A 14323-nucleotide genomic window follows, 5' to 3' on the forward strand; every position below is an offset into this window, starting at 1 on the left:
TTTCCTGTTGAAAAGGGGAAAACCAAAACTACTGTAATGTGTGGCCTCTTGGCCGCGAACGGAACAAGTCCCCATGAGTGTTGCATCAGAGTTATACAACAGGCATAGTTGGTCAGTTGGACTTTTTTCCGTGGTTTTGGGGTTTTTTTCAGGCTGTTCTGGGGTGGGTTTTTGTTAAGTTTTTGGTGTTGTTGGTAAAAGGTTTTTTTTGTGTGTGTGTGTTTGTTCTTTTCACTAACACAAAGCTAAAATGATGCATGGCTTTATACAGAAAGCACCTCCTAACTCCCCCGATCTCTTTCAGATTTGTGCAGTGTGCTTGGAGGAGTTCAAACAGAAAGATGAGCTGGGGATTTGTCCATGCAAACACGCCTTTCATAGGAAGTAAGTACACGGTCTTATTGACATGCACAAGCACACACAGACACACACGTTTGTACACATCCAGTCAAGGACAAACAAGTCATTAAAGATTTCTTTATCTGGATGGTGTATTTCCATTGATTTTCCCACTTTTTAGGTATAGTAAATACAAATCGCTAGATGTTCTGCAATTTCAGAGACTTAGGGTGAACAATTATTGTCAAGCTTGTTGCGTTTGTGTGGAAGCCAACAATAACAAATGCCTCAGAGTTGCATGTTTTTGGGACACTAAACTAAAGCCCAGTGTTTATGAATTGGGAACTGCAGATGACATGTTGGATTGCTTCAGCCTGTTTGTCCCACACCTCCCTCCATGGCCTCCTACTTCAACTGAGTTCATTATAACAGCACGATGCCTCCCTTGGCCTAGTTTTTCTCTGCAGTTGCTGCAAGAGTAGTGACCTCTCACCTCTATATATACACACTGCTCTGCTCTAGTGCAAGGTAAGGAAAGGCATGCCGCTGTGCAGAGGAAAAGGTTTATTGAGGAGGGTATTGCTGGGTAGATCTTTTTACAAATGATGAGAAGAGAGGCAAATTATACAAGAAAAATAGGGTTCCAGTGAATGTTTGGTTAATGAAAAAGAAATAAAATAAAAGAAGTGCTAGTGAGTCATGCAAGTGCAGAATTATTTGTGAATTTAGAGATATGTTTGTCTTGATCCTTGCATGTAATCAAAATCTGTATCAAGATTTGTGGATGTGTACATACAGTTGTAGATGTTGTTTGTGGTTATTAACGGCTTAAAGTGTTGCACTCTGAGAGCTGGAAATAAATCTCCTCTCACCTGGCTGTCTCTTTATGAGGATTTTGGCTACACTTGGGTCTGAGCGGCTCTAGGAATAGATGTGCGACGGTTTGCAAATGTATGTGTTGTTTTTTTTGCTGGTTAATGAGCTGATATATGTTTCATATTTTCCTCTTGAACACAGCCACTGGAAGACAGAAAGCCAAACCTCTGGTGATCTACATTTGACCACTTAATTATTATTATGAGCTCTGGGTAATGACCAAAAGACTGAGAAACAAAACACGTATTTACTTATGAGATGAAACTTGTGGCAAAGAACGCTTTTAAAAGGGCGCCCCCATTAGGCCAGGTGGAAATAAAACTCCTATCCGGTTGTTCAGTGATGACGCGACGAATCCTACTTCCAGGTCTAAAGTAGCCTGTGTTTAATATGGCTTTTGTGTTGTTAACATGTTTAATGTTATGTATTTTCTTCTATTTAATCTCAAAAAACTCCTAAAACAGTCAGTGATCACTGTTGACCTCCCTCGGCTTTTATTACCACTAATCATTTATTTAAGCTCAGTTTTTAAAACCTTAGGATGTAACTACAGCCCAGCCCATGCAGCAGTATATGAATGACTAACCTCGTATTGTGGATGGATTATCTCAGTTGTTCTCCTGGCTGAAGTTTGGTCCTTTTACAGCATCCTGCCATGCGATTACATTTGTTCCTGACCACTGAGAACACTCACGTTAACTTTTATCGAGTGGAAAAAAAGTTAGCTTGTTTATATTATGCTAACATAGCTGTGTCGCTAGCACATCATTATATACCAGCTAGCCCAACTTCAGTAACCCTACAAACGTCACTGCTGTTTAGTTTTCCGTCTTCATTTATGCTGGAAGTGATAACAGAGCTGTACGTTTTAATTTGTTTCCAAAACCCCGCAGTCAGGACATGCTATATTGTATTTAGATAGAAGCTAGCGAGCTAACTCCCTGCTAACTTCTAACTCCGTTAAATGTCATAAATTCCGTTTTCATGGATGCCTGGATGTTAAACTCAATTGTTACACCTGGTAGAGCAGAACGCTGATCATTTTATTAAAGATGAAAGACTTTAGACAGTTTTTCAACTCTCAGTAATGCCACAGTGATCGTTTGATATATGGACCTGCAGCGGAGTTTAGGTCCAGACACTGCTAGTGACGTCAGACTGAACAACCGGATAGAAAGCCGCGCAAGCATGTGGAGAACATGCAGACACAAATATTTTAGGATAAACCCAGAAAAAAAAGTTGTCTTTGGTATATGAGGTTTATATTTATTTGCCCCCTTTATTTTCCACTCTGCGTGGGTTTTTTTTGTTTGTTTGTTTGTTTTTTTTAAATTTGGGATAGATTTTATACCAGATGGTCTTCCAGATGTAATTTATCATGTAAAACATCACTAACTTGTGACCCCTCCTGAGACTCATGTGCAAGTCTTTAATTCATACTTAGTTTTAGTCATAATTTAGGCATCTAAATTCTTGTAGTTTTGGTCTAGTTTTAGGTTTTAAAAAATGGGGGGGCTGATCAAACGTGTGCGTCTAACCTTACTGCAGGAGATTAATTCTGATTGGATCTCGTCTCTCCAGAGAAATTTTGTCTTGTTTTTATTTGTTTACAAAAGTGTCAGTGCATTTCTTCATAGTTCTTCATACTTCGTTACCATCTCGTTTCCATCAAAGGGGTCTGTGGTTATGACGTACCCTATGGGGTAGTTTTAATAAAGAAGTGTAACCCCCGTAAAGCAGCGGTCCCCAACCCCCAGGCCTCGGACCGGTACCGGGCCGCGAGAGTTGAGGCTCAGGTGTGAAATGTGTGGTTTTCAGGGTTTTTATCGGTTTTCAGCGTTATTTTGTTATCGTTTTTATCGTTAACTCTGTTTTCCTGGATCTTTTCATGTGTGTTATGAATAAATCTTCTTTTTTTCGGTACCGGTTCTAGTTTTATTTTGTTGTATTTATCCGTGACACCTTAAAGGCCTGTCCGTGAAAATATTGTCGGGCATAAACCAGTCCGTGGCGCAAAAAAGGTTGGGGACCGCTGCCGTAAAGCGAATGTTTTAACGGCTACATCATGCGATTTATTAGCGCCCACTGGTGGAAAAACTGTCATGGCACATTCTCTAAATTGATTTAAACATACCACATTTTGTTTATTCCATAATTTATTACAACATTGTGGCACCACTGCACATGTAAATATAAATATGCCATACGTATTGCTGTTGTCAGTTATCAATTCCGTTACGTACATTGAGAGCTAAGAGCTAACCGGAGCCCATCTCCGTGTATGTGAACCCATAATAATCAATAAAGCTGATTCTGATTTTGATGCTTTTTCCTGCTTACAAGCTGCTATCCTATATTTCCTGTACCCTCTGAATCACTCGCTTCTTTCATCCCTGCCTTTAACTATAAGCGCTGTGCTTTTTCTTTCCTTCAGGTGCCTCATTAAGTGGCTGGAGGTGAGGAAAGTGTGCCCGCTGTGCAACATGCCCGTCTTGCAGCTCGCCCAGCAGGCCGGCAGCACAGACCCTCCTGTGCAGATAGAGCAGCCTTTGCCTGGTATTGAGAACTTGGTGTAGCAGACTGACGGCCTCCTTCACAGTACACTACAAACACACGCATCCCGACACTCATGCTCTTACCTGTACAGGTACACTTTTGGTATGAGTGCGTGGACAGACTGGAGAAACTGGAGCTAATGCTCAGATCTACACAAAAGCTGCGAATCTGCCGCCATCGCCACCTCTCGTATCTTTTTGCATCGGTTCACAAAAGGATTTCCTGACATCTGCTCTAACTGAGAGTCATGTGTTTTCATGTATTTTTATTTTCACGGACAATGAAGAAGAGCTGATAACGAAGAAGTTTTCCTTTTCGACCGAGACGGTCGATAACTTTTTCACAACCAAAGCACTTTTCTGGGGACACCAGCGAAAGACCAGGAGGAAGAAGGAAAAGACAAAAGAACTACAGTACACTAAAATCTCAATAGTTTTTCTTTTATTTAACAAGCACTTTATGAGAAAGGCAAACCTGAATTTGCATGTGGCTCGTAGTCCCAAGGTCAATATATTTTATCATTAACGCTCATTTCCATGTACAGTACAAATAAACCAGGGTTAGGTCATTTTGGATTTTTTTTTTTGTTAACAAACAAAATGTACATACACATCAGAAAGGGAAAATTTGGAAAGTTTGTTTAGTTTGTGCTGCACACACACACAAGAAACCGAAGTCAAAGTATCCTCGACTTTATGTCTGACTGAATGTGAAAGGTTTTTACACGCACACAACCCACACGCACACAATTCAGATGAAACATGAAGAATTTGTTCCCACATCATTACTCATTCATAATGTTACAGTTCTCCTTTTTTGTAAGGATTCAAACACATAAAGATGATGCAGTGAACAAATTATAGCATCAGCCATGTGTGGATACTGTCAGCCCTCCACAATCCAGGCATTACTCACAGTTGGGATCAGTCACAGGAAATCAACATTTCACAGTGCCCACTGTTTTAACCTCAAATTGTGTTGGTGTGTATGCACTGATGCTTAATCTTTAAACAGTTAAACAGACCCAACGGAAGTAATCAAGCACTCAGACGTTTCCCAACTAACACAGATGTTGCGCTTTGCTTCGCAGCGTTTTTATTTCATTGAAGCCGAGCTGCGCGGGTGCCGCAGAGACTCGTCTTCGCAAACATTTCACAGAAACAAAGTGTCATACGGTCGAGTCGGCGTCACTCGAAATATCACCGCACGTCCCTCTGAATCTGAATCTGAATGACTTCTGAGTTTAAGCACGCTGCTTTTACCGCTGAATTTGTTTTTGCTTCCGCTCTAGTATTTATGCTTTTTTAAAATAGATATATATATATATATATATATTTATTGTGATATCTCGGTACAGCTTCATAGAGAGAACGAGTTAGTGGACTCAGCATAGCTTTCAGGCAACATTTCCACACATACATTGGGAGGGGCTCGAGCCGCGAACCCCCCTCTGGCCCCCACCCACAGAGGTAGCAGTCAGCAGGTTGTAATGAAGCAGCAGTTTCATTCACACACGCGCACACAGGTTCAGCTTTTTGGCCGTGGTATTCTGGCGCTTTCGCCCCTCGCCTCTCTCTGTATAGTACAGGGTGCTTTTGTTTCGTGCCACACATACATTAACCCTGAACCCCTGACCTTTGTGTTTTTGTTTTTGTCTCCTGTTAATATCTTGTTGGGCTAAAAGAAAAAAGCTTCATCACTCTGAGATGAATTAGAGATAGTCATTTTATCAATGATGTGTGATATTCAGTAACAGCTGTGTGTTACCTTTTTTAGAAGCACAAACAACAGCAACAAAAAATGAGCCCCCACTACAAAAAGTGAGCTTTCTGTCAGGGCTAACATGCTAACTGATTGTTCTGTTTTCTGGCTGCTTTCTTTCTCAATTATTACACAAAGGTTGAGGTTCACAATACGTGGACGATGCTTCTTCCATTGTTGCTTTGATCTGAATGTCAGGCCACACACACCGCAGTGTTGACCTCTGTGGACATTAAATAAGAACAAAAACAGGGTTATTTTTCTGTCTTGTGTGACGGTCACTCCTCCTGCATGGAAGCAGCACGGTGCTACATAAAAATGTTAAGGCTGATTGAAACGTATTGGCCAATCCCAAACAGACTTATTAGGACACTAGGTGAGCAGGGCGTGTATCAGACAACATCTCCACTTCAAAAGAGTTTTATGTTGAACAAATGAAGCAGCATCAAATCCTGCAGCGTGTGACGGGCAGAATTTGTTGCCTTCTCTCTTCTCGGTTTCGGTTACAAAAAGGCTGTGACTGTTTTTCTGCACTTCTATTAATCCCAGATCTTCACTTTATCTTTCTTCCATTGTCCCCCGATAGACGCTGGTAATAACACAAGTCTTAATGCTTTGTTCCTGCTAGTGGATTTGTCTTTGAATGTATGTTTCAGGAGAAAAAGGAGAGATTTAATGTGAAAATGTGCTATTTTGCGTAGTCAAGTTGCCACTTTGTTTCACCACTGTTAGATGTATGTAGATGCTAGTAACGTAAATAGTGTATTTACACACGGTGCACAAAGAAGAAAAAGCTCCTTCCTGTAAACTGAACGGCAGCTGACACTTCCCCGCAGTCTGCTCTATCTTAAATGTTGCTCGATTGTAAAACACCTTCCACCTGATTTTTTTTTTCCTTCCCGCGTGCCGTCCCGATCCCGCTAAAAGAGAGCGCGCCAACCCACGGTGAATCAGATTGATCGAGCAAAGAGATGCGAGGGAGTTTCTGTGAGGCTGTGAGCAGAAGAGGCTGGAAGCTGAGCCAGTCATGAATATAGTAATGAACGACTTCCCACCGCTGAAATCACCGTTGACGTCAGCGCCGCTCCTGAGTTACCTCGGGCTATAAATAGACGACAGTCAGGAGCACAGTTTTACACCGAGAATCTACTCGTATTGTGAGTGGAGAGCTTCTGAATGACGGCCTCACAAGCCACTTTTATTATTGTCCCTTTAGGGCAAGGCGTTTGATGGGGGAATGTGACAGACTCAGTTTTATTCATAAAAGAGTCAAGTTGTTACCTTTTCCTTTCAGGTGAGGGTTGCGTTACATTTCCGTGGTTGATTTTAGCGACCAGACCATTTAATTTTATTTTGAAATCTCTATCACTGACGCCCTGAAGTGAACTTTCTTCTTGTTTGTATGGTGTGCTATTTATTTCACCACTGCTCCAGTAGTGACCTCCTTACCCACCAATACTCCCCCCTCCCCTCGTTTTTATTTTAAATGTCCAAACAAATCCTCCCACCTCCCAGCTTGAGCAGCGTACCTGAACACACCCTCTTGCCTCTTTTTTGTTAACACTGATTACGTTTGTGGACTTTCACAGACATTTGTTTGTAAAACTAAGAATTCTGCAGCCAGAATATTTTTGGAGACAGTCAGTATTTGTAAGCTCTATTTTTGTATATTGTTATTTTGGAGAAAATAATATGCTTTTTTTTTTCTTGTTTTTTGCTAATTTCATGGGTATTCATTTCAAGAAAATGTTGCATGTGACTTGAGTTGAACTGTAAATAAAGTTTCCAAGTTTTGGAAGGATGTTTGTTGTGTTTTGTCTTTTCCTCTTCCAGATGTAGTCAAAATGTATTACTAAATTGACAACTCAGGAAAAATAATGTTTGTATGTCCTGTCTCAAGATGCATTCAGTACCTCTTGGCTGGACTGATGTAACTCAGTATTAGCAGGGTATTCTAAAAGTTCCCTGAAAGCCTTCTGTTGATCCAAAACTATACTGTGACACTAGAAATTCTCTGTATTGGCTTCCTGTTAAATCCACAAACTTGCTCATGCTTAGTTGTCTAAATTTTTCTCCAGAATATTTTAGAGATTTTTACCCCACAGTTTAAACCACCTTGAAGCGACTGTTATTGTGATTTGATGCTATATAAATAAACCTGATTTGAATTAAATCAAAATTATACATATAAATAAAAATTATGTTCCACTGTTATCCTGGTGACTGACAATGGCTTCAGAAAATTAAGGCCACCTCTGCTTAAGTCTTTGGGGTTTTTTTTTCTTCACTGATATCATTTACTCCTTGTTGGGACTGTTTGCCAGTAAATATGATGCACCAGCGCCACCTTCTGGTTAAATACTCAAATGTTTAAACTGCATTTTCAGTTACAATATAATAATTTTTTGCTGACTGCATACTTCCTGGTATTGCAGATGGATGCGGTCCTGGTTGTTGAGCAGGACAGACGAGAGGCAACTGTAACACTTTTATTTTCTCCAAAAAGAAATAAACTAGAATCATGACACTGGGCATGCCCAGTAGGATTCTTCCTGCATATGAAAGGAAGCAGGACAATTTTAATAACAAGACAAAATTGATACATTTTTTTGATGTAGCTGCTAACATTTTTCTTCCACACACATGGGTACTACACACCGGGCCACAAAGGGATGGACATGGTCAATACTCAGGTAGTCTGTGGTGTTTAAATGATGCTCAGCTGGTGCCAAGAAAATATCCCCCGCATCACTAAACCAACACCAGCCTGAACCATTGACACAAGGTAAGCTGGATCCATGCTTTTATGTTGTTTACACCAAATTCTAACCCTGCCATCCAAATGTTTCAGCAGTTATCGAGAGTCATCAGACCAGACAACATTTTTCCAATTTTCTGTTGCCCAATTTTGGTGAGCCCGTGTGAATGGTAGCTTCAGTTTCCTGTCCTTAGTTGTGGCACCCGGTATGTCCATCTGCTTCAAGGATCAACGTGTTTTGCATTCAGAGATGCTTCTAGGCATATCCAATTAAGTTATTGGAGTTACTGTTGCTTGTGAGAATCTTCTCTGTGAATCCTAGAGATGGTTGTGCAGGAAAATCCCAGCACATCATTGGTTTCTGAAATACTCAGATTACTACAATAATCAGACTACAAATACTCTGGCCCCAGCATTATGCCACATTCAAGGTCACTTAAATCCCCTTTCTTCCTCATTCTCATGCTCAGATTGAACATCAGCAGGTCACCTAGACCATGTCTATATGCCTAAATGCACGGAGTCACTGCCACATGACTGGCTGATGAGATATTTGGGTTTATGAGCAGCTGAACAGGTTTACCTAATATAGTGGCCTTCAGTCTATCTAAAATATTAATTTCAATATTGATTTGCATGGTTTTTAAAAGTGGTTTGAGTGCATAAGACTTGGACTTACAGTACCCTTCGTAGGTGTCCTTTTATTTGAAATACAGTGGAAAATGTTCCCAACCACTGTTACAGCCAGGGACACTCTAACAGTCTCACTTTGTGCTTTAAATTGAATATTTTTACCTGTCAGTAAGAATATATGCATTTATTGCATCAAGGGATGATGTCAAAATTCAATTAACCTGTCCCCAGCCTCTCGTCCTCAGGACTCATCCACTGTTGTCGTGGCTACTATAAGGTTGTTTCTACTTAAACAAATGGGAGCACTCAGTAACATCTGGCCACACGGCATTTCGACACAGCAGCTGGTTTTAACTCATGTTAGAAACCCTTCATCAGGGCACAGCACACTCAGTCTGTTTTGTGTCTGTTTCAGTAAACAGTGGCTCATACACATGTTAATAACTGACAGAGAGAACAGGCTGAGAAAGTACTGGTGTGGCTTGTTTTTGTCACCCTGTAAAATGGTCTCAAGTTTGAGGACATTGTTATCCTAATGCTAGTGTAATGCTACTTTACTTCAACACCAATCACTTTTATGTCAGCATTCCTATTTCAGCCTCTCCCTTTTATCTGACTGTGAACTCATGTCTTGTGTGCACATTTTAGTGAGCGTTTGAATTTGTGTCATACGACATACAAACTAGCACCCACAAACTTAAAATCTATAAATATTAGTTAGCACTTTATAATGATGTCACGCTATTAAGCACTAGTAATATATTAGTAAAGTGCTAGTAAGAGCTTCATTCATCATTTATGATGACATTTATAAATACAGATACATCATTATGATTATATATTTATAAATGACACACTAAGGAGGAGTAATGCTCTGTAAAAGATGAACTAAGCACTTGCTAATACCTTATTTAATACTTAATAGTGTGACATTATTATAAAGTGCTAGCAAATATTTTATATTGTTTTTAAGAAGAGAAACCATCAGAATATCTGTGAAAACTCCAATAGACGACTCATTTGATCTGACCCATGATGGGAAACTGGTCCAGTGTCTAAAAATGCTTTTTCGTAAAATGCAGTTTATCAGTATAATATCAGTATTTTATTTAACAAGGGGCTGTCCTGACATAGATTATGATGTATTACTTGATAGATAGATGTTTGTTTGTCTTTTTTAATTATCAACCCTAAAACTGACAAGTTAGCATAGATACATCAGCCCACTCATGTGAAATCGAGGACTAGGCCTGGTCCTCTCAGCCACCTCAGACCAAAATCAATTAAATGCTGAACGTCCAGTGTTGCTTTGGCAACAGTTTGAAATGGTTTGCAATTACTCTCTGTTGAATTTTAAAGCGATAAGATGGCCCACTTTACCTCATGTCCCGGTTTTGTTGGGATCACACTATTGATCGGTCTTCCACTGTCTATCCTGTTTTTAAAATCTGCTTCAAAAGACTCCATGATCTGATTTATTTTCTTCTTGAATTCAGATAATCGAAGGTAGACTTCCTTACTTTATGTCAATTACATAAAAATCGATTTTCAGAATTATTTCAGGAAATAATAAGATTTTTTATTACAGTGTTATAACTCCATCTGAGTCAAAGTGATCAAAAAGGTCATTTCAACATATATTTAAAGTAAGGAAGAGAAAAGAACAACAAACTTTCGGTTTGATCACTTTTATTAAAACGTGACCACTTTGCATCACCTAGATCTTAAAACCTGTCAACAGAAGTGCTTCATGTCATGATTACACTGTTTGATATTTAAGGATACACTGTGTGCGATGCCTCTCTGTGAATAACAAAGATCAGATGAAGGCAACACAAGAAGAAGCTAAACAGGAAGGAGGCGCTTAAAGAGTGAGACAGTGAAGTAGCACACAGCCAGACTGCTCATGAACATGATCCCAGTGGGAGAGGCCACCGCGGCGTTGCTTGAAGTGCTGTTAGATGTTGTTGCAGTGTTGTTCGCAGTAGCGGTGCTGATTGTGCTTGTCATGTTTGTTGCAGTCGTGGCAGTGGCAAAGGTGGGAGCGGTTGAATTTACAGTGGAATTTGTCTGGGCATTTGCTGATGCTGCTGATTGATGAGTAAAACATCCGTATGAGACAGAAAGAGAATAAACGAGAAACTGTGTTTTACTCGCCGATGATCAGGATCTGTATCAGAATGGTCAGAAGCATTTTTGATCTCTGTAATGCCTGAAAACCAAAAGGAAAATTGTAATATTTTGACTTTAAACATTACTGTCTAACAAGCAAACGGTCTAAAAGAGAAAGCTGAACAACCTATTAAAAGTGTGTTACTTACAACACTCCTGTATTTTAATTTCTCTCAGCTCAGTTGCGAACTTGTCTCAGTGCCGAGTCTTCTTGCACCTCAGATGAGCAACTTCGCCTCAAGCTGTGAGTTCTTCCCGTCTTTTATACTGTGAATGGCAGACATGAGGAATGACATGAAAGAGACACCTTTGAAGGATGGCCATTCCTTTCACAGCAGTCACCTAAGTTTAACAAACTGCTTTGTTCATGCGTGCATCTCCAGGATTGTGAGATTATTGACAGATTACAAAGGAATCGGGTTGGTCGCAGGTGAAGAGAAGCAGGGCGTGTGTTCAACATGCTAAAGCCATGTCTTGTGTATGCATACTTACTGGTGACGTTAACGTGTCACGACCAAGGTTAGAAGAAAAGTCCCACAGACTCATCCAGTGGACATCATCTCTTACAGCAGGATGATTCTGCTTTATTCATATAATCATTTTTTAACTGCACTTAAACAACTTCTATTTTTCTTAGGCTGTCTGGAGAAAAACATGTTAGATCTTCTTCCTCCAGAACAAAAACTCCAGACACAAAGAAAAATCTTTTGATTGAATTGGACTCTTTTAAAAAAAAAAAAACAAACTACAGTGCACCTATCTTCAGATGGCTGCGTCCCACAGGACATGACAGTGATATGGACCAAAATCTCTGACGAAATGTTTCAAGCAGCTTGTTGAATCTACGCCATGAATTAAAACAGCTCTGAAGGCAAAAAGGGGGTCAAACTCAGTACTAGCAAGACTTTAAATCTTAAGAACGCGATGCTTTTATAGTTCAAAAATGTACTTTTGGAGGACAATCTGCTCATAAATGATCTCAGACTCCCATTTCTGAAGTTCTGAATAAACCATCAGTTCACAGCCCATTAATCATCAAACACAGTTTCACAAATATAAAACCAGCATTATTATAGTTGCACTGAAATGAGTTTGTAGTGATATAAAAATACTGTCAGCCACCAGTGCTCCCCCTCAGCCTCAGTGAAGTTTTAATAAATAAATGAGTGGAAGACAAGAATGAGTCAAAATCCAGAACAGATAAATTTTATCACATTTATTTCTGGACTTTAAGTTAAATCTTGGTCAGAGTTCTTCTGTTTCTTTGTGGGTTTGCCGCTCTGCTTCTGTGACTTCTGCAGCAGAGCCAGCGTGTCTCGCTTCTCAATCTTTCTGAGATGTTTCTTCTTCATCCTCTTGATCTTTGACGTATTCCGGATCTGAGAAACAAATGAGACATAAAAGTCAAATATGAGCTGATTGGAATATTACAATAAACCGAGAAAGCATTGACACACGAGGGACTGAAGAATATGCCAGTATTTCTTTTAGCTGGAGACAAGTCGACATACCACTTGAACAATCTCAGCTTTGCGTTCGTTCTCTTCTCGACGTTTTAAGTTTTCTTCTCTTCTTTTCCTCTTTTCCTATTAAAACAGGCAAAAACACAAAAACAAGTGAGGTGCAAAGCGTTGACAACACAATGGTCAAGCAGACCTGCATCACTCACACAGCCTGCCTCCTTACCTCCTTCTGCCGAGCTTTCTCATCCTTAAGCTGCAAAGAATACTGCTTCACCAGTGACTTCTCCCGCTTGGCCTCCATCTTCTTTTCCCAAGAGGAGCACAATTGTTTGTCTCTCACTAAAGCTGAAAACCTTAGAAGACAAAAAAGGTTCACACTAAAGTTTTACCAACAAACTTTAGGGCGATCTGTACAAGACATCTCATTATAAACGAAACCTTATTACCAAGAACTCTCATCACCATCCTCATTAACTGCCATGTACGTACTTTTCATTCACATACAGTACTTTATAATAATAATAATAATAATAATAATAATCGTCCTCACCTCGCCTTGCTCCGGTCCTTCCACACTCTTCCAGATTTCGGTTTTCCCAGAGGAATGGCCGGGCGGGGCTTCTCACTGGGAGCTAGGTGAGGCTTCTTCGGGACCGGCTCTGCTGGAACAGGTCTGGACAGAGGAGCGTCTCCGCTGCCGTTAACTGTGGATTTGTTTTCTGTATCCGCCGCTGGAGTCACTGTCTGTGGCTCAGCTGGTTCCGGTGTCGGCTGCTCTGCCCCGGGACAGGGCTCTGGTTCCGCTGGCATGCTGGACCTGTCCTCGGCCGGACTCACAGGTTTCTCCTCTGTATTTGTTTCCTCCACCTCTACCGGTAGCTCCTGGAGGACTGACCTCCTGCTCCTCCGGCTGGGAGTCCTCACCGGGGCTTCAGAGCCGAGCACCGGTGCTGGAGTCCGGAACGTGCGGCCGCTGCGGGTCCGTCTGCCCTCCGCCGGTGGTTCCTGGACCTGCTCCGCTCCCGGTTCCGCCTCATCGGCGGCTTTCTCTTCTGACACGGGTTTTCCTCTTTTTGGCATATTTTTAAATAAAGTAACAGCTCATTACTAAACCGTACTTCTGTTTCCACGTGTGAGCTCTCCCAGCGTTGTGTACGTCGCGTTATTTCCGGTGTCGACGATAAACAACATGGCTTCACATTACCGCCACCTCCAGTTCTGGAGGGCAAACTACAAATTTGAACTTCCTCTAAGGAGCGCCATTGTTTGGCTTTAGCTTTTATCATGAAAACTGTGGTGTTTGCTCTTTGTAATAATGCTCATATAAATGTGACACCATCAATGTGTAGCTTAGTTAGCTCCATCAGTGAGTCAGTCTCAGAGATACCTCTAGAGTTAGATAGTGAGTGAATTTAGCTTGTCACAGTTCACATATACACTAATTAAACACACTTGGATTTTGGGTGTCTTCTTTCTTTACAGCCACAATCAAATTTGAGAAGTCAGTGTCTTTGGTTGCATGTCTTATTAAGGCGAGGTTGCTGGAAGTGAACCACAGAACACAGAGAGAAAGATCCTGAAATGACGCTAAAATACAAACAAGAGGAAAGTGGTCAAAGTATTTGATGAAGGCTGAAGAACCTCATAGGCCGACTTCATATGTAAACTTTAATTTGTTTCATATTTTACTAAATTTAAAACAGGGGGATTTCAAATCAAATGTCATGTAAACCTCAGTAATGTAAGTAGCTGCTGTGAGGCCTTT

The 14323-nt window shown here is 40.7% G+C and overlaps 2 protein-coding genes across 5 annotated transcripts in view; one reads left to right on the forward strand and one right to left on the reverse strand.

Annotated features, from left to right (window-relative positions):
• rnf24 (ring finger protein 24) overlaps positions 1-7334 on the forward strand; it is a 33185-nt gene extending 25851 nt beyond the window's left edge. For all 4 annotated transcript variants that reach the window (XM_085459173.1, XM_085459172.1, XM_085459174.1 and 1 more), the window contains 2 exons: positions 305-384; positions 3650-7334. In XM_085459173.1, the coding sequence (XP_085315299.1) occupies positions 305-384; positions 3650-3791 (222 nt within the window). In that variant the 3' untranslated portion in view covers positions 3792-7334. The remainder of the gene's footprint in view (positions 1-304; positions 385-3649) is intronic.
• Positions 7335-12296: 4962 nt separating this feature from the next.
• On the reverse strand, positions 12297-14323 carry ccdc86 (coiled-coil domain containing 86). Its single transcript, XM_085459176.1, has 4 exons — positions 13109-14323; positions 12782-12911; positions 12607-12681; positions 12297-12474 (listed from the first exon to the last, which is right to left on the reverse strand). The coding sequence occupies exons 1-4, from the start codon at positions 13636-13638 to the stop codon at positions 12325-12327; spliced, it is 885 nt and encodes a 294-aa protein (XP_085315302.1). The 5' UTR covers positions 13639-14323; the 3' UTR covers positions 12297-12324.

Source organism: Copadichromis virginalis, linkage group LG6 (assembly GCF_057382275.1).
Source record: "Copadichromis virginalis isolate Kocher_CV1m ecotype Utaka linkage group LG6, C_Virginalis_male_GT1.1, whole genome shotgun sequence".
NCBI classification, from domain to species: domain Eukaryota; kingdom Metazoa; phylum Chordata; class Actinopteri; order Cichliformes; family Cichlidae; genus Copadichromis; species Copadichromis virginalis.